This window comes from Protomyctophum bolini, assembly GCF_963924005.1.
Source record: "Protomyctophum bolini genome assembly, chromosome: 8".
Taxonomy (NCBI): domain Eukaryota; kingdom Metazoa; phylum Chordata; class Actinopteri; order Myctophiformes; family Myctophidae; genus Protomyctophum; species Protomyctophum bolini.
Window position 1 is genome coordinate 12,813,104 of NC_137869.1, and position 25,130 is coordinate 12,838,233.

The 25,130-nt window shown below is 42.0% G+C and overlaps 1 protein-coding gene across 2 annotated transcripts in view; it reads right to left on the bottom strand.

Annotated features, from left to right (window-relative positions):
- The window catches only part of znhit6 (zinc finger HIT-type containing 6), a 43,512-nt gene that overhangs the window by 14,410 nt on the left and 3,972 nt on the right, over positions 1-25,130 (bottom strand). Inside the window, exons 1-6 of one of the 2 annotated variants that reach the window (XM_080771165.1) lie at positions 20,946-21,071; positions 20,173-20,279; positions 19,866-19,951; positions 16,825-16,925; positions 4,509-4,580; positions 3,810-3,890 (exon numbers count right to left, since the gene is read on the bottom strand). In XM_080771165.1, the coding sequence (XP_080627291.1) occupies positions 3,810-3,890; positions 4,509-4,580; positions 16,825-16,925; positions 19,866-19,951; positions 20,173-20,188 (356 nt within the window). In that variant the 5' untranslated portion in view covers positions 20,189-20,279; positions 20,946-21,071. Of the gene's footprint in view, positions 1-3,809; positions 3,891-4,508; positions 4,581-16,824; positions 16,926-19,865; positions 19,952-20,172; positions 20,280-20,945; positions 21,072-24,438; positions 24,505-25,130 lie in introns of those variants that run through there. The other variant, XM_080771164.1, reaches the window with a different exon arrangement.

The window sequence follows — 25,130 nt, forward strand, 5'->3', positions numbered from 1 at the left end:
CAGAATGTCACATCAGCCTATTAAAACTGGGAAAGCACATTTTTGATTTTTGCTATTCAAAAATAGCAGACGTACAAGCTGTGCGTGTCACTTTGTGCCGTGCTACGAGGTTGTACATGTGCTATTTTTGAACATTTTTGAAAAAATCTTGAATGATTTAGAAGGCATTTGGACAATCGGCCTCAGGTATGAATCGGTTCACACAGAGACAGAATACCAATACAATCTAAGAGAAGATATGTTCATGTCATCAGCTACGATTATGTAAGTTGGTCAATTCACAAAGAGCTTGTTGAGCTGGTAGGGAGCCGGCATCTGGCGAGATGAATGATGCACCAACACACACAGCTCAGACTTCATGGCTGTCACATCTCTCGTCTCAGTTGCGTGAGGCTGCTGGACACAGCTAACCAATAGGCCATGCAGTGTCAACTCCCCCCGCTTGAGTCCAGACTACGTAAGCAGACACTACTCTGCATTAGGCCAGGCCAGAGGTGTCACGATTTATCTTTATTATCATTGAAGTCATTTAAGGCTCAATGAATATACACTGGTGCTTTTTAAGATAATGCATGATAAACAAATGCTATTAACATATAAAACTCAGTCATTGTTATGTGTAGGTTTAACATTTCCTTTAACGTATCTTGGCTGGGATGGAGTAAGAATACAAATAGGAAGGAAGACACTGGAGCATCACAGACAGTTCAAGCCCTTTTTAATTCACAGGGTGCAGGTAAAAATTGACAACGTTTCGATGTATTGGTTACATCTTCGTCAGGTCATGACCGGCATGACCCGACGAAAATGTAACCAACACATCGAAACGTTGTCAATTTTTGCCTCTGAGACGCACCTGACTATAGCCTACCTCAGGCTTGATAGTTGGAACGGTGAGGTGTTGCTATAGGAACCGGCAATGATTTGTGTCTGCACTAGCATCAGTCTTCAAAAATTTTAAATTATTTAATTTGATTAAAATGTTCAAGTCGCTGCTGTTGAAAGGGCACAATACTCATAATGCAGTTTTAGCTAGTAGTTGTTGAAAGAGAAGAAAGACACTAACCAATTTCTTTTCCATTTAGACATACATTCGTTGGGTTTGGACTAAATCCAAAACCTTGCTGGTTTAAGGGCATAAACCCACATGACATGTAAAGCAACTAGGAGGAATAAAATAACATTTTCCCTAGGCATACCTCCCCTGAAAACTTAAATGTGTTTTAACATATCAATTTATGCAATTTATAAGAAAAATAGTAAACCGATAGTTTTAGCGTGGCCTGAACAGAGGCAATGAGGCCTTACGAATTCCTGGTGGACATTAAACCATTCTGAAAGTTATATTTGTGTCTGGATCCATTCCCTGTCATAGAGGGCTCATTTACTTGCAGACTGATTTAAAGCTAGTCTGCAGTAGCGGCATAATCATTACACTCATTGCTGCCAAACTCAATTACAGTGGCCTAGCATGCAGGAGACTGTGGACCTGCTGTACGACCAGCAACATCACAACCAAAGTAATGCAGCCATGGCTACAAGTATGTTTTGACAGAGCCGTATGGTGAGGCTGGTTCATAAATCTGACATGCAACGAGCCAAAATGTTTCTACCCCGTGGCATCCGTTACATATTCACAGCACTGGTGCTGATATAAAGGTCTTAAAGACAGTGTCATGACAGTGTGCGGATCTTCTTTGGAATGCATAGCACAGCTTAATGCCATCAAAGACGCAATGGGATTGCGGAAAGTAATTGCGCCCAAATGGTGTTGGTGTGTGTAATAATGAATCACAGTATCTGGATTTCTGCAGCAATAATTCTGAGCAATTCTATCAGATTTGTTTCCACCACTCCCTTTTCTCATGTGTTCAGAACACGAGAATCCAATGATTTAACATTGCCTGTGGAGTGGCGTGTCGTTCCCAACAGTAAAACTGCTCCTTTGAGCTTTTCAGGGGAAAACAATGGACTAAACAGCAATCAAATCTTTCTGTTCTTATACTTTAAAGGTTTCTAAACCACACCACACATTAAATTGGTGTTGATTTCTAGGTCTATTATCACATTGTTAAGTTGTTTTATGTTTTAGTTCAATTCACAAGTTTAGCTCAAACAGACCCAAAGCTATTTCCAACATAGAATGGAACGCATAAGCTGAATTTTCCGAATGTAGCCCAGAATTTAATAGCAACCGCAGTCAATAGCTATGGCTTTAACACAACACAACTAAACTCTGCACTACTGAGTAGCCTACAATAAAGAAGAGAGACAATCACAGCGAGTGCATTTCCATCCCTTATCTAGGCCAACCTCCTGTTGAGTGCGTGCAAAGCCATTAAAAAAGTATCAAGCAGAGGATAAATGTGAGCACTAACCTTTACACATTGCTCATTAGCTAACTCCAGTCTGCATTTGACCTCTAAAAACATTTGTATTGTCATCAGGATGGGGTCATGTTTGGTACCAACCACAGATGGTGATATGTCCCGTTACAGTAATTTTACCTTGACTAAATGTCACTCTGTGTGTGTGTGTGTGTGTGTGTGTGTGTGTGTGTGTGTGTGTGTGTGTGTGTGTGTGTGCGCGCACGCGATAGAGAGGGAGAGAAAGAGAGAGAATGTGTGTTTGTGATTAATTCTAATTCTTGATGAAGGATAAGTCTTGATCATCTAAGGACGACACTGGGGGTAGATCAATTAGAAAAGGTACTCAAACCTAAGTGGAAATATAGTATAATTGTATACTGTATACTACAGTAAAATGACATGCCTTTCTATCACAAGCTCAACACTTAATTTGCCCTAATAGAATGTATGTGCTTGCAGTAAACTAAAGCATAACATTTAAAACATAAAAACTAACTTTTCAAATATTCAAAACAAATTAAAATGGCACAGTGACAGAACAAAATGGAATGGCTGCGGGGAGCGGGGGAATGTGGCATTAGAGCAAATAATTACTGAGTACTGTACATAAGAGTGACTAGGGCAGTATGGGCATTGTATAGGAATAGAAGTTAAAACAGACATTATGTATGCGGTTTAGTATTGTGTCTCAATCTTATTTTTGTGACAATACTAAGCCATTTTGCATTTAAAATAATTTGCACAGGGAGTATAACATGGAGTATCATCATGGGCATCTTTGTGGTCGGTTCCAACACAACTTAGGAGTTACCGGAAGTTTCTCACTGGAGTGCACTTGGGCCTATAGGTCCAGGCATAAATGGAGTCTGAGGCCCTTTTTGAAACTAGCTCCTCGCCACTCGCCCTACACACTTCCACTCGGTTTGAGTATAGATATAGAAATAATGGAGACGGCACCAGGATTCCCCTCCCATCCAGTGCCATCTCTATTATTTATATATCAATGCTCAAAGCAAGTGGAAGTGTGTAGGGCGAGTGGCGAGGAGCTAGTTTCAAAAAGGGGGTAGAAGTATGAGTTGGAGGATGACCCGCCCACTTTTCCTAAGCAGAGTGTTCTGTTGGATGTTTGTCCATCAGCAAGACATCAGGATATGGAGGTGTTCACTACAACATGTAGATCACTCAATGTTGGTTCGGAGGACCACCAGCGGTCTAAATATACTGTGGACCTCTTTGGGTCTGTAACTCAAGAGTGTACAGATGGAAACAAATGGGACTCTTACGGGTTCATATGTACACTCTCAGAGTTAACACTGATGATCTTACAGTGTCGACTGGGGTCCCAGAGATAAAATGAAATGGGGGTCCGTTCATATGAAACTTGAAATGACAAAACAAAGACGCAAATCAATGCAATTGACAAGAGTAAAAAAAACTTACTTTTGACGTCTGACAGGATCAGACTCTGTAGGGTGAATGTAGCGGGTCAGGATCTGATCCAGTGTTTGTTCATCCAGTGCCCTATTTGAAAGACAAAGGGTTAGAGGACTGAAATTGAGTTCTTGTCAAAAGCGACATCAAACATGATGTTAGATTGTGCTCCAGTTCTGCTTCTATAATCCCTGGCCAACACTATACGTGTGGGTTTCATGATCCTGTCCTATTATCGAGGATAAGTGGCTGATTGGACGCCACAGAGGTGTAATTACATCCATTTTGCAGAGTCTGCAAGTTCTCCAGAACAATGAAATGACTTAACTTCAGAGCTGCAAGAGTCTTCAGTTCAAGTTGGCTTTCACCAGTAACCAAAACGCTGACAGCGCGCGCACGCACGCACGCACGCACGCACACACACACACACACACACACACACACACACACACACACACACACACACACACACACACACACACACACACACACACACACACACACACACACACACACACACACACACACACACACACACACACACACACACACACACACACACACACACACACACACACACACACACACACACACACACACACACACACACACACACACACACACACACACACACACACACACACACACACACACACACACACACACACACACACACACACACACACACACACACACACTGCAACTCACCTTCTCTCTCTGAACTCTGTGTTGCTCTGTGGGAAGATGAGTTTCAGGTGCCAAAATACCTGATTTAGTTTCCTATAAGACAAAAAGGAGAGTACACAACTCAAGTTTGGAGAAATGGGACACAGGAAACAAACAAACAAGAGTAGTCTGTTATTTTGCTATTCTTTTTTTAAACAGGGTCTTCCAGTGCCGCAGATAAACACAAATACCCCTTATTGGAAATCGAACAAGGCTTTTGTCCATGACCACATTATGCTGCTTATGAGATTTTGTCCATCTCTCTCTCTGCGGAGTGAGTAAATCCGAGTTGTCATGGAGAACACACAATGAACATTTAGTACTACTAGGAGTAGGAGGACAGCAGCTGGTGCTGATATAACATAATGATGACTTATTCTCGGGTGCTGCTGGGGCATTAAGTATTAAAACACTTGGATGGACTGTCGGTTGCTGGGTGGGCTCTACAACAAAACATGCAGCCCCTCTGTGCTGAGTAACAGTAACTGTGCTGAGGCTAGGATAACAATAGTGCAGAAATTGTACCTTAAAGTGATTGTGACATACAGTAAAAAAGGTTTTTGTAATTTTTCTTAATTTGTTTTAGGTTTTCTGAGCTCAATTGCACCCAAAAAACCTTAGAACAAGTGCTCTGATTTTCCTGCTGTTTGTGATGTCACAGTCTGCAAATCCCATGTCAATGGAATTTGCCAACAGATGTCACCGTTTTGACCGTTTTCATTGCAGCTCAAAAGGCTTCCAAACCCCAGAGAAAACTCCAGACCACATGAATAGCATTGCGTCCTCACTTTTGTCTTCAATGTTTGTGTTTACACAAACACTCAAAACATGCCATTCATTGTCAATGGCATTCAATGCTTGTGTTTGCACAAACACTCAAAACTGGCTATTTATTGTGAATGGCATTCAATGTTTGCGTTTACACAAACCCTCAAAGCTCGACATAGGAAAGGCTAGCGCCCCTGCAAAAATAGCACATCTACAACTACAATAGCCTCCTAACACAACTTGTTGTGAGCTTGTAGATTGGCTATTTTCATAGGACATAATATAGAGGGTTGAAGTTGTTGATCCCCCCCTCCCTTGAAATGGAAACTGGTGGTGGTGATCAATACTGCTGCTCTCATCATAGTCATACCAATCAATCTCTGTTGAAATCTACCGATGGGCTATAGATACGTAAATCTATTGGTCCAAACACTGATGACACCATTCAAATTTAACCCATTCTAGGCGGGAACCTCTTTTGCTATTGAAAAATAGCAGATCTACAAGCTCATAGCGTGGCACCGAGTGCCATAGATCTGAGCTTGTAGATCTGCTTTTTATTTATTTAATTTATGTGGCGCAAATTTGGAATATATATTCTTTCAGAGTGAACATTTTTAACTCAAATCTTTGCTTCCCTGGATTTTCAGATGGGGGTTGGCAGCAAAATACATATAATTTTTGGGGTCCTTGACATGAAAAAGTTTGAGAATCACTGACAAAGAAACATAGGTTTTTCAGACAACTGATTTAGAAGACATTTTGTAGAATCGAGCTCAGGTCTAAATGGGTTAAAGTATTGGTGTCTCTCAGACTGTGGGCTGAAACACACTGTAATCACTAAGGCCATCCATCTCTCATTATGCCATGACCAAATACACTGCTATATACTGGGTGGAGTGGAATACAGATGAAAAATGCCCTCATCATAAAGTCCCCATAATCTCTTTGCCAAGGCATATATTATAGACGTTGTTATTAGGGCGTTATTAGGGCGTACTACTCATAGAATGAATGAATGTTATATTTTACACTAGCTAACCTGAGACAACACCTAAATTGAGATATAACAAAATGTTGTAGTGTAAACTGGAATTGGGGCTGCATCAACATTCATAGCAATTATTCTACAGTTTACGTTTTTACGAGTAATTGAACGGGTACCGACCTACTCAGGGATGGTGCAAGTTGGGAATGGTGCGACACCTCCATTCCCTCAGCCCCTTCCCTTCTGCTACTTATATTGACGCATGTGGCACAAACGTTATGCAAAGCTCAGCCTCCCTCTCACAGGCCCGGAATTCAGCCAATCGGTCAATCACAGGCCATATTTGAGGGGCGCTAGCCCCTCCTATATACAGCTTTTGTCCTCACACGTCTCAATATTTGCCATTGACAATGAAAAGAGAAATTAGGTAAAATGTGTTGGTTTGTTGGTCGGGGTGGGAGAGCAAGTGGCATCACGTGACATCAACAGGGATGAGCACGTGACATTGCGTGCCATCAGAGATGCTAGCGTAAGTAGCATTATGGCTTGATCGATCGAAAGCGCAATTGCCATTGATCTACGGCAATGGCATTAGGCGTAGTATTAAATAATAGGCTTCAATTGACCTAGATCTACGCCAATGGCGCGGAGGGTGTTAAGCCCATATATGGAGATCCCTGATGTCATCAATATTGGCCAGAAACTCTACATCTGACCTCAAACCCTTAGATCTCCATATATGGACTGACCTGTTCTGACATTCCATTATGTTGATCCTTCCCCATCCATGTCTCCCTTTTGACTGATACCTGTCCATTTAAACTCTAGACGGGCCTGCCCAAAGTTATCAGTGCAGCCTGGCAGCCGGCTGCAGTTCTTAACAGGCCTGAAAATTAAGATCTTACCCCCATGTCAAAGCGCCAGCACTCTCTCAGCAGTCTGCTGTCCCCCAGGCAGATATGTTGATCTGACCCCCCCATTCCAAAGCGCCACCTAGTGCCGTCACCCAGGCGGATGCGTGCACGCGGCATCGCCCTTTACGGGGAGGTCGCTTCTGGCCCTCAGGCATCTTACTGGTTTCTATTTATATTAGGATAAATTTGCACAACTGCATAGATGAAACGGAAGTGGGGAGGAGGCTCCACTTCCGTGTTATATTTTACTCATGATGATATAGCTTCCGTTGCTCCAGACTGTACGACGGAAGCATTTGGAAAATGCGAGAGGCAACAGTCTGGCAACACGAGACTATATGGCTACAGACAAGGCTGCGTCCTTTATGTTCAAAGGTCAGAGAGATTACTACAATGGAAAGACAGTGGTTGAAAGAATTGAAATGCACACACTCTGAAAAGTTTGATCAACTCTCACCCTGCGCTGCTCTAACCCGCCCCATACACCTTTCCTTTGAAAGCATGCCTTGTTCTGGGGCTGCTGCATGGATCCAGATGGCAGCCTTACACAACAAGGAGACATGTTTTTTCAGGAAAACAGAAGGAGGGGCCATGAAGAAAGAGGGGAGAAAAAATGATGGGGGAGGAGGAGTTCAACAGGGGAGAAATATGCACAGAATTGGCAGAACATCCAATGAAAGGTGGTTTTAAGTTTCCAGTTGGTTTTAGGGAGGGGTAGTGGGGTGTTATGTGGTAGGCAGCAGTGGGCCATGTTGGGAGAAAACTTGTAGAGGTGAGACCCCTACGCAGGTGTAGGCCAGGCCTACCTCCCACAATAGGAGAAAGTTATGGGTATGCTTGATCTTGGCAGAGATTAAGGTTCGAGTGCGCCTGCTCAAGCATTTCTGTAGGTATGTGTGAAAGTTGAGAGGGGGTTAGTCAAAGGAGGGTGGAACGCCAGGTGTGAGCACATTGTTCAGGCTTTACAGCGAATGGAAACTATGTCTTCCAATGGAAAAAGGGCTTGGCCAACAGACGCGTGGAAGAACTTCATGCAAGGTCAGGGTGCATACCTGGGAAATGTGCCATCATTTACTGTCAGGCATAAATAGGAGGGACAATTATCAATGATCACAACATACAGTAGAACCACTGACGGAAGAAGGCTCCATGGTTCTTGAGCAAGACAGTTAACCCATTATTAATCCAGTGAAGCAGGATGGAAGCCAAAAATGCAAAGCAAAGAAGAAGTTTGGTAGCTCTTATGTGTAATGATGACGAAAATAAGCCTTCAGTTTAAGCCATTTAAAAAACAAGAATGTGCACTTAGTCAACCTGGTTAAATAGGGACTGAATCTCATGTCAGTTATGATTCTCGTTTTCATAAGCCCCTCTTGGACCACAGGAACCTTTCCCAAAACACTGGCCACTTTTTCAAGAACTAATTAACTCAGTGATTCCCAGTCCGGGGACCCCCAGGGGTACCTGAGGGAGTTCCAGGGGGTCCCCAGCTAAATGATAGTTTGGAACCAAATGGACCATTAGGGTCTGTAACTCAGAGTGTACAAATGGACACTCTCAGAGTTAAATTAACATTGATTTTACAATATAAATTGGGGGTCCCAGAGATAGAAATGCCATTAAATGGGGTGTCCGTAGACTAATGCATGTCAAACTGGGCGTAGTTGATATTAACCGGGTTGAGAATCACTGCTAGAGCCGTCAAAATCTTCTCTTATGGGGGGGTCCCTGGCGTATATTTTTCAAATGGGGGTCCGCAGGCTCATCAGTGTCAATTTGGGGGTCCTTGACATAAAAAAGTTTGGGAACCCCTGAATTAACTCATTCAGCGCCAGATTAAATACCTAAATGTACCAACCAGTGCCAGGTTTTTTGAGGGGCGCTAGCCATTCCAACGTCCGTCTTTCTGTATTACGTCATATGGCAATCAAGTCTATGGACTTTTAATGATTGTTTACAGCACCTTAAACAAACATCACCAGGCACCATAGGAAATGATCATTTCTCCCTTAGACAGGTGATCAGCCCCCCACCCTCTTTACACCTCCCTTCTTTTTTCTTCTACTCTGTACATAGTGTTTTTATATTTTGTGATGATATTGAATTGTTATTTTCTCATGTCACGTTTATGAATTGAATACATAGAACCCGAATAGACAGCAGAGACTTTTTTTGGTGCCATGTTTGACTGCACTCTGTTGCTGTTCGCATTTCTGTCTAATAAAGTATTCAATCAATCAAAGTCACAAAAGGTGGGAAAACCAGGATATTTTGTTTTCCATCTGAGTAGTCTCAGTGTGCGCTCTCAATAGTATAATGAGGTGGCACCTGCAGTGGTACGTCAAATTGCTAGGGGGTGGTCCATGCCATCTCAGGCCACCCCCATGGACTCACCGATGCTCTGGGTAGGCCAGCCAGCCTGGCGGAGATATGCACTTCGTGGAGTGCACTTTAAAAGTTGTTGGCAATGTGCTCAAGAGTTAGACCCATCTATCAACAAAAGGCTTAGTACGGGGCCAAAACAGAGTAGAAAAACATTGGGAAAACACTTCTGTTTTCTCATAGCTACTGTGCAACGGAATAACAAACATTGCAAATATTTCGGCTCGTTACTAGGGTCAAAAATGGATTCTTAAAAAGAGAAATGTCCTGATTTCTGAATTGTTCAGGGTATCCAAGACAACGTATGAACAGTGGCTTTGAGACTCTGGAAGTAATATTGTGTGCTCTAGATTCAAATTCTGTTTATTTTGCCCCATTCCACTAGGGGAAAGCAACTCAAAGAGTCTGAAACCTCAGAGCCCTGGGAAAAACATTGGGGTTTAAAACCATTTCCAGAAGCCAGCGGTGAATACTGGGGATGCAAGAGGTGTCATCTCTCTTCACTTCCCAAGTGACTGATGTTTTCACCACTCCGAGTTGGCATTAGAATGGCCGCCATCCCTCCATCCCTTTCTGACTAACTGTATTACCCAGCTATATTTAGTTTTTTCAAACATAGCAAAAAAAAAAAAAAAAGATGTATGTAATTTGTTATGACAACTGGAAGCCCCTGAGGTAGGCCTATAGTTTGGAAGGGGAAAAAGCCAATGATGTCAGCCTACCAAATAATTTAATATTTTTAAACAACGGAAAACAAAATATCAATGGAGGAATTATGTAAAAATGAAAGATATTGTAACCACAATATTCAGATATTTCAGAAAGGCAAATCATGGGGCGCCCACTGGCCAAGTGGTCTAGACTCTAGGCACATGCCACATATTGGCCCAAGGCCCCAGTGAGGTTCTTCAACGTTGAAGCACTGGGCCCTAGTGGTAAGAGGAGGGACTACAGGCAGACCAGTGGATTCATGACCGGGAAACCCTGTGCAGCTGGGCTTTAACATTGAGCGCTCGGTTGCACTTCCGCATTTGACCACTGAGCAACTTCCACTGACATGAATAGACGAGCTTTACGCCATTTCAGTCTCTATCCTTCTTTATACTCTATGCTTTGGCCTGACAGCGCGTCGCGTGTTCGAGTCCCATTCATGACGACCTTTGCTGCATGTCTCTCCCATTCTCTCTCTCACTCTTTCCTGTCCATTTTCACAGTAACTATCAATAAAGGCACAAAAGCCAAAAACAAATCTTGAAAAAGAGAAAGGCAAATCATGGCAGCCAAAGTATGTCAAGCCATTTAGATATGGACCCGCTGGAACTCCCTCAAGTACCCCTAGGGGTCCCCGGACCCCACTTATAAAACCATGCCTTTAAGGGCCACATCACCCCTTTTGCAACCATGTTTGGGAGACAAGAAACACTTCCCTGTGGTTTTTATGTGGGTAATTTGTCTTTAGATATTTCAGTATTTCAAGTTGTCCATGGGCTCCATGATGTCATCGACACTGGGCTCACTTCCTTCCTGGACTACAATTCCCATAATGCTTTGGTGCACTGCTCCTCCATAAATGGTGCATTTATATAGCGCCTTTATCCAAGGTGCTTTACAGAGATTGTGCATTACATTCACCAACACATTCATACACCAATGGCGGCGGAAACCATGCAAGGCTCCAACCAGCACATCAGGAGCAATTAGGGGCTCAGTGTCGTACTCAAGGACACTTCGACAGCAACTCTGTGCCCGGGTTCGAACTGGCAACCTTACGGTTACCATCCAGCCCACTGGGGGAGGGCTGTCTTACTGAGGCAACATGTAGTCCAGGAAGTAAGTGAGTCCAGTGTCCATGACATCATGGAGACCCATGGACACTTTGAAATACAAAAATATCTAAAAACACATATTACCCACATAAAAACCCCAGGAAAGTGTTTCTTATCTCCCAAACATCATTAAAATAAGATCTGGTTGCAAAAGGGGTAAAGTGGCTCTTGAAGCTACACTCACAAACCATCATGATGTGGGAGTGCTGATTCAGGATCAAAGTTTGCCTTTTAACTTCTTAAGGATTATAAGGACAAGTGGCCCTGATCATCGACCCTTGAAGCCTTATTCATGGGAAACTCTTTCAAAACATAGTGGTGTCTAGTTCAGAGTTGGTACTCCTTGTATGTCTCCTACACATCTGACTTAAAACCTCTGGGGTTGGTCAAGGGTGACATTTATACTTGTTCTGAATGCATAGCCACAGCTTCCTGCAGCCACCATGCATATCATTGAGATTTCAGGACGTGAAGGCACTCCTTCATCAAGTTAAAGAAAAAGAAACCGCCATATCTGTTTTTGGGCGGGTAAGGTTGTAATGATATGATACACCAGGGCTTCCCAAACTGTGGTGCGTCATGCGTGCACCCCTTGTGGTGAACGAACGCCCTAGGGGTGCGTGACATGAAAAGGATAATGGCGGTTTATGGTGTTATAGCACAAACGGCAAAATCCGGTAAACCACTGTTGTAAGGAGATGTATAGAGCAGCTGCGGAAGTATACAGCAGCTGCATGTCTCTCAGTGCAGTGACATTCTGTGATTATTTGCCATAATCATATTCAAAAATGTATCATTTCCGGAACCTAGTGTTGGGGGGTGCGTCAGCTAGGTCAGGAGGTACCAGGGGGTGCACGGCCAAAAATATTTGGGGACTGCTGTGATACACCAAAATAGTCTAAATACAGATAACCTTGCAGATAAGCACAGGTGTCCATGCCCTAAGCACACTGTAGTGCAGTAGTTATATTCATAACGGTGTGGAGAGTTGCAACTTTTTTCCACACCTTTCAACCGATCTTTTCGCTGGTGTACCATCACCAGAGTTCACAGTCTCATTTCAAGGGTAAATAGCCTGCATTTCTTGGCAGAGCATTTGCAGTAGTTGTGTCATGGAATCATCTTTTCCGTGGCCTCAGAGTGCCATGACGGGGCACTTTACCCTTCTGAGGCCTTCAGTGGCATTACTGAAAGCACTTTACAAAGTGGGTTACATTCAACCACGCACGCACAAGAACATAAACTGAACAACCTAGCATCATTTGGCCATTTTAGGAACATACTTAATAATCGTGTATTACCTGTATGTAACTGTTTAAACCGATAGCCAATTAGCCATCAACATTAACTGTTTTAAATTGTTCTTAATTTGTTTTATTGTTTGTGTAATCTCTTGTGTAACACACACACACACACACACACACACACACACACACACAGCAGTTTAGGGGTTCAGCGTATTGCTTAAGGACACTTTAACAAGGCCAGAAGAGAGACAAACTGGAAACATTTTAGTTCCCAAATGTCTACTCTACCGCCTGAGCCACAGCAGACCCACATTTAATTCAAGGTTCACAAAATGCATACTAACATTTGAGAAACTGTGAAATTTGGGGCCATGTGAAGATGGCTCCAGTTAAGCCATGACACAAAATGTTAAGTCTTATTGAGGGGCGCTAGCCCCTCCTATGTCCAGCTTTGGGGGTTTGTGTAAACACAAACATTGTGTTAACACAAACATTGAATGCCATTAACAATGAAAGGCCAGCTTTGAGTGTTTGTGTAAACACAAACATTGAAGACGAAGGTGAGGACGCAAATTATGATTGGCCGGAATGAGAGCATGTATGATGATAAGAGATCCCCTCACTTCACACGGGTGTGATTTTATTTTTATTTATTTTTTCAATTCTTTCAAGCAATTACAAAAATGCATGCTTCAGCCAACTCTGCAATTTGTCCCCAAAAGTGAAAAAGTGCCCCGTCATGGCACTCTGAGGCCACAGAAAAGATGATTCCATGACACAACTACTGCCAATGCTCTGCCAAGCCTTTACGAAGCTGCCCAACACAGGCCTGTAATTTCTTGTCAATCTCTTTGCTGTTTGTGCCCTGTTTTCTAAATTAGTCACTAGGGAGAGGTGGGATGAGAAAGCGCACACACACACACACACACACACACACACACTCACTCACGCACGCACGCACGCCTCACTGTCAACCTCCTTTGGCAATGTGAGTGCATACTGCGTCGCATGGATATTTCGTTAACCAGCTGCAGTCACACTGCTACACATCTGCTTTATATGTATGTATGTACATTCTGAAACCCATTCTCTATCTAACCCTTCCCCCAACAGTCATGTATTGTATACTGTAGCTTTCATCATCCATTCCATGCTTGCACTTGCTGCTGGACACTTATGTGGGAGGTTCCTCTTGGGTCTTGGTGAAGCTGGTGCAATTATTACATAATATTACCACGTCTTGAAAATCAACAAAATGTTTCTGACCTAAATGATGTAATGGGAGAAACCTCATAGAAAGATATGGGCCTTATTAATGCTCTCCATCTGCAGATTTGGGATTATGATTGTTTTGTTTGTTTGTTTTATTACATAAACTTGCCTCATCCCAAAATGAATGGGGAATGACAAAGGTTTTATTCAGTGGCAGTTCTGATTGGCAGCCAGTGTCGTCCCATGACATTTCACAGTTAGCAGCTTCAATGTGCAATTTGCTAACCATTTCTCTGCCTTTTACTAGTAAAGTGCAACTGGGATAAATGTTTATTCTTCCACTGAGGGGAGAGCGCTTGGGCTCTGTCTCCATTGGAAATGAGTGACAGAAGGTTATCCCAGCAGGAGAACATGTGTCAAACATGACAGGGCAAGGCCACCAGTGGTACTGAACAAGTAAACTGAGGAAAATGGAAATGGAAAGAGAACCTGGAAAATGGCAGGAACAAATTAGGGAAAGCATTTTAAGATGACTGGGATTGAAGGTCTCATCATTGAGAGTACATGTGGATAGTAGTTGCTAGGGCAACATGACAATACATCCAGAGGAAGATGGGTGTCCATTGGGAATGATGCCCATTTAGATAACGCATGCCATTCTGGTCCATTATACCCCTGATCTACTGCCGCTCAGGGCTAGATCGTGTTGATCCAACGTTAGTGCTTGTGTTGCCATTGCCACTGTTTTGTTGTTGTCTTCACCAGGAAGGCATGGGGGCAGAGTGTTTTGCAAACACTGGCTTCCAACGTTTGCAGAATTTGCCCGTTTTGAACAAAAAGCCTTAAATCATGAACGCAGCGTGCTGCAATTTACGTGAATTTTCACACACTTTCCTACTAGGCTGAGGAATAAATCCCAGCCTTTTCACTTTGGCCAGTTATACCGCCTCCAACAGCCTAAAGGGCCTTGCAAACGGGAAGCGATTTAACGCGCCTATACTAGTTCATTTTCAAAGAGACCTGCGTTTTTGCGTGGAGCAGTCGTGGCGTATTTACATGAGCGCGTTCCCATGAATTGGTTGCGTGCGTGCTCATTTCATGCACACACCCGCGACTCACCAGACCTGGATTCTGTTTAGCTTTTTTTTAATGGTTGCGCCCCTCTTGAGAAGACCTGTAGCAGACCTCTCGTTGATCCATGCAACAACGCGTGCGTTCCTCACTTCCCGTTTGCAAGGCCCTTAACAGGGGGATTTTTGCTAAACACATTTTTGGAACAAAATGCCTCAAATCATAAATTTGAACGTCCAATTGTCAGCAAAGGCGTAAGAAGAAATGTCACCAGTATAGTGCCACCAGGAGGTCACAATAACCTGACCTGGCCTGGTGGAGACCTGTGATCCGACTTGAGGAGTACTTTTTACACACACACACACACACACACACACACACACACACACGTGGTGTGTGTGTGTGTGTGTGTGTGTGTGTGTGTGTGTGTGTGTGTGTGTGTGTGTGTGTGCGTGTGCGCGGGCGATTATGATCTTAGATTCCAAATCTCTGTACACGTGTATGTACTACCTGCCGAATTCCTTGCATCGTTACAAAGTTGGCCGGCGGTGCCCGGCGAGCACAGGTCTAGTTTATCATGATTGACTTTTCCTGAAGAGTCTATGTACTGTACATGTCTAAGGACTGGAATACAAAATAAATGTGAGAAAGATAGTGAGCACAACCAGGTATAAAAGTAAACACCACTATAAACTTGTTTGGAGAGCCTCTGTCACCATTACTAAACAATTGTTGTGAAATGCGTTGCAAACTGTGATGCGGTATTTGAATGTGCTCAGTGACCAGAACAAATGCTGCTCACCTACATCCATCGGAGGCTAGCGTGCTGACGCCATAGATGGCTATGGTTGCCTTGCCTCAGGCTAATAGTCTGTCAGTCACAAATGTGTGCATGTCCGCTATCTTAGCAAGACTCTCCATCATCATGCATGGAACAGATAACCTTTGGAGACCCTTGAAATAGTGGAGCCAGCAGACAGATCCACATAAGTGGTTAAAACTTAACAAGAGTGCCATCCTGTGGCAAAGTTAAAAATGTCTAATCAGGGAGATTATACAGACATAGTAAACAGCAAAGGATTTAGCTGGATTACCTGAGCTTGAGTTTGGCTAAGTACCAGATACAGTTAACAAGATTAATAGTGTGTAGATGTTACATCATATAACTTGCTTGGACAAATCTCCCTACAATCCTTAAGAGAAACTATTGCTTTTATTATCATGTTCCATGACCTGTTGTATATGTCCTTTCTTACTCAAATCAAATGCAATAATACATACATGACAATTTTGTTCAAATATACAGTACAAAAAAAGCATCCAGTGCACAATCGCTGTACAATCGCTGGAAGGGTCCATTTGTTATATTGTAGTCTCTCACAGTTCATTTATTAGTGAGGATTCTACTGTGTAAATAACCAAGACTAGCTCAGGTTTATGGGAGGATAAATGAACTACAAGGATCTGGTTTCTCAAACTGTGGTTGATAAGTGGTTGACACTAATGTTAGCCACAAAAAAAAAGAGATTCAGGAAAGTGGAGTTTGCTTTCTGGTTGCCTGTGAAATGGCAAGTGTGTTTTTGTTTTTTAGTGTTTTACGTACTGGGAAGAAGCAACGTTACTTTGATGGAGAGCATAATTAGTCCTGATGAAAGACAGATGTCTACAAAAAAATCTATAAGATTTTTAGAGCGATCAAAATAAGCAATTTAGCGCAAGACACATCATATTTTTCAACTGTACCACACGTTCTTGGATATATCAGATTAAGGTAATAAAAAGGTTGGTCCAGGAGTCTCCTTTAATGCCAGGTGGAAAGGGAGCCTACAATTGAATGCAATGCCAAGTTCTGAGATTTGGAAGGCAGGCTGAAAAAGTATGTGTCCTTACTTTGAATAGACAGTGGAGTTCTCTCTACTCTTGGTGAAGGTGGCAGGAAGAAACCTCAGAGTGATGTTCATTCTCCTCATGGCGGCCGACAGCATTTTATTCTGATGGAGAGGACAGAGAAGATTATAGTACAGTACAGGGATAGTTATAATTATTTACGGCATAGTATATTTATTTGCGACCGCAAGTCGCATTTACTATGAAATCGTAATTCTTTGTCCGTCAGTCAGTCAGTGTATCACTCAAAATCCCCATACATGGGAAAGCCCCCATATATCGTGCCCAGGTCTAATGACATCATGTGACATCATCAGGGATGGAGATCCCTGATGTCATAGTAAATGTGACCTGCTGCTGTCGCAATTAAGCCCAAATACAGTCATGGAGATCCCTGATGTTGGCCAGAATGGCTACATCTGACCTCAAACCTCAAACCCTTGGATCTCAATATATGGATAGGATATATGTCAGAACCTGTTCTGACATTCCATATGTTGATCCTTCCCCATCCATCCTTCCTCTTTGATGTCTCCATTTTGACTGATGCCTGTCCATTTAAACTCTAGACGGGCCTGCCCCAAAGTTATTCATGCAGCCACGCCCGGCAGACGGCGAAAATTTTAGTTCTCAACAGGCCCAAAAATGAAGGCCCGGCCCTACCTGGGCCCTCATCAAACCCTGTACACTCAAGACACTGCCCCCGCTGCCACCCTTAGATCTCCATATATGGAGCTGACCTGTTCTGACATTCCATAATATGTTGATCAGACCTCATCAAACCCTGTACATTCAAGACACGCTCCATATGTCCAGTACAGAATTCATTCATGTTGACCCCCCCATACCAAAGCGCCAGTGCTCACCCAGCAGTCTGCTGTCACCCAGGTTGATGCGTGCGACCTCGCCTCTCGCCCTCAGGCGTCTTACTGGAATTGTAGGTCCTAACTAGGGTTCGGCAATATGATTTCAAGTCATTATCACGAAAATGTCAAACTTTTGCCTTGAGGGATTTTTTTTTATAGTGAAAGGTTATTTTTTGTAAGCCACCATTGTACAATGATGCATTATATGGTTAAGCATTTAGTCAGACAAATCAATTTTGTCAATTAAAAATATTTAGTGTAGATCGGTTGAGTTATAAGACCCTGCTTCTCAATTAAATTACATGAGCAAGATTAAGCCGGTCATTGGTTCTAAATCAGTTTCATTATATTTTAGGTTAATTGCCCAGTCCTAATTCACTTTTTCATGTGCAACTGGGCCAAGGACAGAAAACAACCAGACAATAACATTATCATAAGTCTATTCACAGAATACTGTAATGTATTAGTGGTTCTATTCTCCTTCCTAAACAGAAAAGGACTGACATTTTGTATCACATTGAGATAATCAATATCAGTGGGGCAGAGCATCTTCTACAAGAACATTTACTGTAGGTCTAAATACCAACCACCTGGCATCAGTAAATCAAGTTCAAGGCTCACTTACATACCCCTGATGTTCTTACTGTCCTCGTCTAGAATGGAAAAGATAACCATCCCTTTCTGGCACTTATACTGTAGCACCTTAATGACTTAGGACTGGCGGGGAGGGAGGGACAGTAAAATAACGATTTATAGACAATTAGAGTAATATGCATCTAATAAGACAGTATTGCATTGGGAAAGTTCTGGAATAAATCCAAAGCCCAGACATGTCTTGACATGTGCCAAAACATTTATCTCTTGCTGGAAATCCCACTCATTACATTTGATTGATTTGTGACCACTGAGGAATACAACGCCTATAAAACCGCAGAGAAAACATGCATTACTAATAGCAATACAGGTAAGACCTGGCAGGGGCAAGTGGATGTCTGTGGTTTGGAGCGATAGCAGTGAGACATTATAATGAAACCCACAATTACCAGAGCAGCAATAAAAAAGCATAATGGAGAGATAAATACAAAAAATATTTAAATTATTTCAAGCATTTGTGGTAAAGGTATTTAAATAATCGAGGTAACCAATTCATGGGATAATCACGTTTTTTTCCCTACACTGATATTAAGCGGATTTGAAATAATTTACTGTAAGAATTAACATGTTACAAGAACCTCTAGAATCAATCTATCTACTGTGCATTCATAGATGTTTAAGAACCTCTAGAATCAATCTATCTACTGTGCATTCATAGATGTTTAAGAACCTCCAGAATCAATCTATCTACTGTGCATTCATAGATGTTTAAGAACCTCTAGAATCAATCTATCTACTGTGCATTCATAGATGTTTAAGAACCTCTAGAATCAATCTATCTACTGTGCATTCATATATGTTTCTAAGCAATCCCGCAGGTGGCACATTTTTTTGTAAATTGCAACTTCATGAGTATGTAAGTAAGTTACAATTGACAAAATATATATATATTTATATTTTTCATTTCATTCATGCTTTGTAATGAACAGTTTTGCATTACATGACTGACATTGACATGACTCACATGCTGATTGGCTATAGTATGCTCCAAAATCATATAGTGTCTAGAAAAATAAGTACTCGTCTTGCGTATTTAGTTGTTTATATTCTATAACTTAGCCATTGAGTTCTCACAGATATTGTAGGCTATTACCCCCCCAAATGTGTTTGGTACCCCTAAAAAAATAAAATCTGTGCCCCCCCGCTGCTGGGAGAGCTTAAAAATGCCTATACCTGCAGTCACTCACTGCCAGAATTTAACTGCGTTGTAACTTGTTACTTAATTGTGTTTAACTTTTTGCCATGTGACATGCAGCCCTGGTCTATGAACATGACAAGCCCAGGGCGACCCTATGGATCCAACCAAGTACACACGCGAGACTACTCCGTGTAAAAAGACCTGGCATTACACCGGTCTTTTTCATGTGTGACTTAACAGAGCCCCACCCACTCCTACTCCTGCCGCCCTCCGACAATCTGATTGTGTATCAGAGATCAGGATTGTGTATCAGAGATCTCGAGTAGCCACGATTTCCCCACATAAGCATGCCCGTCGTCGCTAAATCAGAGATAATGGTGATTTACTTGAAAGTTGAAGCGGGGTTTGCGAATGAGAGCGTCTCTGGTGGCAGAATCAGCCATCCTCCCAGTGTCCTCCAGGAACCTGTAGTCTAAGGTAGAAATTAAGACGTAAAAACACAGAACCTCCACTAAACGTACAACACTACACTAAATAAAAAAATGTCATAATTTTAATGCTTGCATGAAGTAAGATAGTGAGTCCTGCTTATCATTACAAACAATAGCCCCAACAATAAGACCTTTTCTGTCATTCAAAATCCTTGGGTTGAAAAATAAGAGAATACGCAGCTGAAAGATAATAAAATCTCACCATTGAGAAGGTTCATCTCATCAAACTGGGAGAGGGCCACGAAGGCGACCTTGTCTCTGACACCACTGCACCCTGAATCCTCCTTGTGTTTGTTCACACAGAGCAAGCTGCAGAGAGGGAAAGCATGCCGTTTACAATTGTATTCGTAGAATTTCTAAATAGACAATACATAATACAGTGTTAAAAAAACACTAAGAGGATGAAAAATACAAGAATGCTCAAAGGCTGGACTGAACAGAACATAGACCCTTGTCATTATGAGTCGCCCAATTGCACAGGACAAGTAAAAATAAGAATAATAAAATAAAATAAAGTGGAAAAGTGGAATTTGCTTTCGCTTAACTCCAAACATGGATAGGGTTTGCGGCAAGACCCACTCTGTAGCACTGTGTAATGCAATTTATTTGTGCGTGTTCTTTTCAAAAAACAGCAACATGAGCGAGAGAAAGGTTTTTAAGCGCAGTGTGCGCGTGCGTGCAGTGGAAGCTCAGGCAGAAAGATTCAGTGTATTTCAAGTTCATGGAGGGCATTTTCAAAGCATCTCTCTCTTCCATGATTCAGTTGCTGCGAGGAGCACTGATTCTCTCAACTTGGGGTACAGGGACCCTAAGGGGTCCTTGAGGTGGTTCCAGGAGGTTCCCAGCAAAATTATTGATAATTAGAAACCAAATGGACCATTAAATAAATGAAATCTAGAAGATAAAAAAGGTTCTAATAGGCTACCCCATTGTATATGCCCGGGGTGGCCGTAGCTGAATGTTTAGTGAGCCCACCTAGAACTACAGAGGTCCCGGAGGTCCCAGGTACGATTCCAGCTTTCAGCAATGTGTCGAAGTGTCCCTAAGCAAGACACTTACTTAACCTCTAATTACTCGCCCGTCCGCGCTCCTCTGTGGGCAGCACTTCGCTGGGTAAAGCTTAAAAAGGAAAAAAATGGGGGGGGGGAAATGGGGTCCTTGAAATTAAAAAGGTATTATGTAACACTGGGTCTGGAAAATGCTGAGCAGAATGCCGTTTCACTCTCTAGGGATCTAGGTCATTGGAAAGCCAATGCCGAATCTAACGAGAAGGTGTAAATCAAAATCAGTTATGAAATGTCTTGGTGCACTGTGGGAACTGTCTCTGCGTCACGTCACGTGGCACTCGCTCCCCGACAGAGACCCTGCTGGGATGGAGTATGCTCTTCAGTCAGCAGGGCTGACTTATGACTGATGTTCAAATCCATCCAACCATCCTATCCCCCCAAACACAAGGGAGGGGCTTCATCATTTGTGCCAACAAGGTGGAAATCCACAGTACCAGGGGTGATTATGGTTCCAGGTTTGATCCCTGACTGATGTATTTATTAACAGTTTGCAGAATGGGTACATTTCACATGAAAGCACAACTCAATACAAAGTTACTGTGGGCGACAAACTGATAAAGGATTAGACTTGTTTACAACAGGATCCACCATTTTCAATTAATCAGAACATTTAGAGACGTACAAATATACACTTCTAAAAAACAGGAAATCATGTAATGAGGTAAAAGAAACATATACAGCAAGGGGGGGGGATAACAGATGACTCCATCTGGCTTAATGGTAGGAATTCAAATTATCCATGAATTAATTAATTGATAACCTTATCGATCGATTAACCGATTAGTTGATAAGCAGCATTTTTCAAATAATTATCTGAGAATCTTAATTTCCCTCAATGTCTAACATAAAAATCTACATTTTGCTGATATACAGAAATAATACAAAAGGATTATTATATTCCTTAAAGATGGAGTACCACAATTTTTGTATTTTTCCAGTTTTTCATGTGTCTGTGAGGTGACAGTACTTCATTAGACATTCTGGAGTAATTTTTATGTGCAATGGTGTATTTACTTTGTATTTAGGGTTTCTTCCTGGAGGATGAACACTTGACAGTCAAACGGGCCAATTAAATAAACAGTAATATCACATTATCAGCCCCTCCGCTAACCCCTCCCCCTTTATCATACAACTACAGCTGTGGGTGCGGGCGGCTTCAGTTCAGGTGGATCACCACGCATCACCGCAAACCAGGCATACTTAATGAACTGGTGGGCGTGTCCACATAAAAGCATGATTTTAACAAATACTGTACACTTTTTGGAAAAAGTTCTTCCTCCTTATATTATAATAATACCTGATGATCTTGTTTTAGGGTGGGAAAAAATTGTGGCACTCAAACTTTAATCAAATATTAATTTGACTTATTAATTGTGTTTGCCTGATAATCAAAAATTGATACATTGTAAGCTAGATCTGCTATTTGTCACTGGTGCAATTATTCTGAAATTGCCAAATCTGGCAATGTGTTAAGTAAGGTTTCATTAAAAAGAAATACTCGAGATGTGATCCAAGCAAAGAAACATCCAATTCAGACACTTGCTGAGAGAAAGGCATTTGGTCTGGGTCTCACAAAATACCATTCTAGAAACTATGCAAAAGGAATGTTGAAAGATGCCCAAAACAATAGGGAGTCATATGAGAAATGGATAGATAAATCTTCAATACCAGTAAATCTTAATGAAATATGCAGGTGTGACCTTCATTAGGCCATTTAGAATTTGAAGGTTGAGTTGTAAAAGCCTCAAGATCAACAGAATTCAAGTAACAGGCCATGGAATATGAATGTTATCACTGGTATGTTGCTGGCAATTCATCAAAGCAACGTTACATTACATCAGTAAAAACAAAAACATAGCAATAACTGAATGGTAACAGTCTACAGGCAGAGCAAACAGAGAAAATGTTTTAACCCATTTAGGCGTTGAAAAAAGAAAAAAAAAGAAACGTTCGCTCTGAAAGAATATAGGCCTATATTCAAAGATTTGTGCTGCATTTTTTACGATTTTCCAAAAATAGCAGATCTACAAGCTCATAGCGCGCCACAATAGCTAAAGTATAACATAATGCTTAGTTAAAACACCAAAAGGGGTTCCCGCCCAAAATGGGTTTTAACCTCTTGTTGTACAATCATTATACATTTTCATCTGAAATGCCAAAAGATTATTTCAGTAAATTATTGTAGTCTCAGCGAACTGAGATACAGATGCTCATTCTAAAACGGTTAGTCCCAATACTTGATTCTGATTGGCTGGTTTCTGATTAGACCACATACGTACTAAATCTCACGATAATCTACACCTTAAATCAGTTATCAATCCCTTACCACTGCACCACCAGAGTGCTTGAACCAGTGTAATTTGTAATCGATACAACAACAAATACCTGCCTAAGTCTTCTGCAATACAGCAGGCACTAACTTCATTAAGTGGGTAGGGGTATTGTATATTGTTGTAATGTAATGTAATGTAGTATAAATTACTTTAGTTTTCTGTCTTTTAGGTTTTAAAAAAAAATCATGAATGGTTCAAGTAGTTACCTTTGACCTATTATACCAAGTAAAGCTAAATCCCAACCCTGACTAACAGGGTTAGGGTTAAACCCAACAGCATCCTTTAACACAGTAATCAGTTTTCCCCTCAACATGGGCCATGGCCTGTATATTTCATAACCTTAAGGGCTAGTTTTACTATTGCCTTCTTGGCTGCAAGTGAGATTTCCAATAATTTCTTACGATAGAGGAACCAAGGTCCAGGCTGTCTTTAAATCACCGATAATGCATCCCAATAAAGTGGTGTTTAAACAGGGAGATGGTTGGTAAGCACCTGGGGGAGATAATCTCAGCCTAATGGTAGCCCGGGGGCAGGAAAAGCCTTGGAGCAGGCAGGCAGGCAGCATCAAAGTCAAGTCTTATTACAGCTAATGCAAGTTATATAAAGGCTATGCTATTCCGTCTTCAGTGTACTCATACTGGGAAGCAGATACAGTATGTTCTCAGCCAGGCTCTAAAATGAAAAAGCAGCTATTGGTAGCCTCAAAGAGCCAGCTGGCATTTCTCATTTTTGACACTAGGTTTCCACCGAATTGTTACATAGACATGGATAGATCAGAATGTTCCAAATACTCCACAGTGAGAAGCATGTACAGTACAAGGTTCGTTTTATTGCATGTCTTTATATAAGACATCAAGTAGGTTACATCATGTGCAATGTTTTTAGTTTTTGTTTGTTGTCGGGTTTTTTTTGCGGTACACATAGATTACACACAAGGCTGCATATCTTTGAAACCAGACAGTGCTGTTTTAGAAATTACAAAATAAAATGTAAAAGTTGAGCTGGTAAAAAGAATGGTGCTGCAAGAAAAGAGAGCTGTGCGGATTTTCATAGAATTGGCAGCATTACCTGCAAGATCGTTTGAGACAGGCAGGGCATCTATATTTTGCTTCCTCAGATCCACATACACCGCAGCTGTTGGATGGAAAAGAATATCATCAGAATCAATTTTAATCAGATTCACTTTAATCAGCCTAGGACAAATAATTGGGAATGCAGGTAGCACAGAGGTACAACACTCAGTAACATAGTCATGGGCCCAGGTTTGAATCAGAAAAGTGGAGCCATGGCTTTGGCTGGGAGCTCTGGCAGTGTTGTGCACTGCACTGTGCATGGGTGGGATGTCAGCAGGGGATTGTGTCTTCTCACTGCAAGAGCGACTCCTACAGGTTGGTTGGGGTGGTGCATGTTCAGCAGGAAGGGGAACTGGGGGAGATAATGTGAACCCCTGCACACATTACGTTACACTCTCCTGGTGAAACTACTCAGTCAGGTGGAAAGAAATGGCTGGCAGATCCATGTGTATCACAAGCCAAATTCCAATATCCCAAATCTCAACCACTCCAGCATGGTTGAGATGCCGGCGTTATCGTGAAATTGGTGACCTGATTATGTGACAGTTCAACTTTGTGGTATTTTAGGCCACATATTTAAAGACCTCCATGTAAGTTACCGGTAAGTGAAGTCCACAAGATGGTCACATATTTCGGCAGATTACCAATTTCACTGTAACACCGCCATGCTGGAGTGAGCGAGCGTGA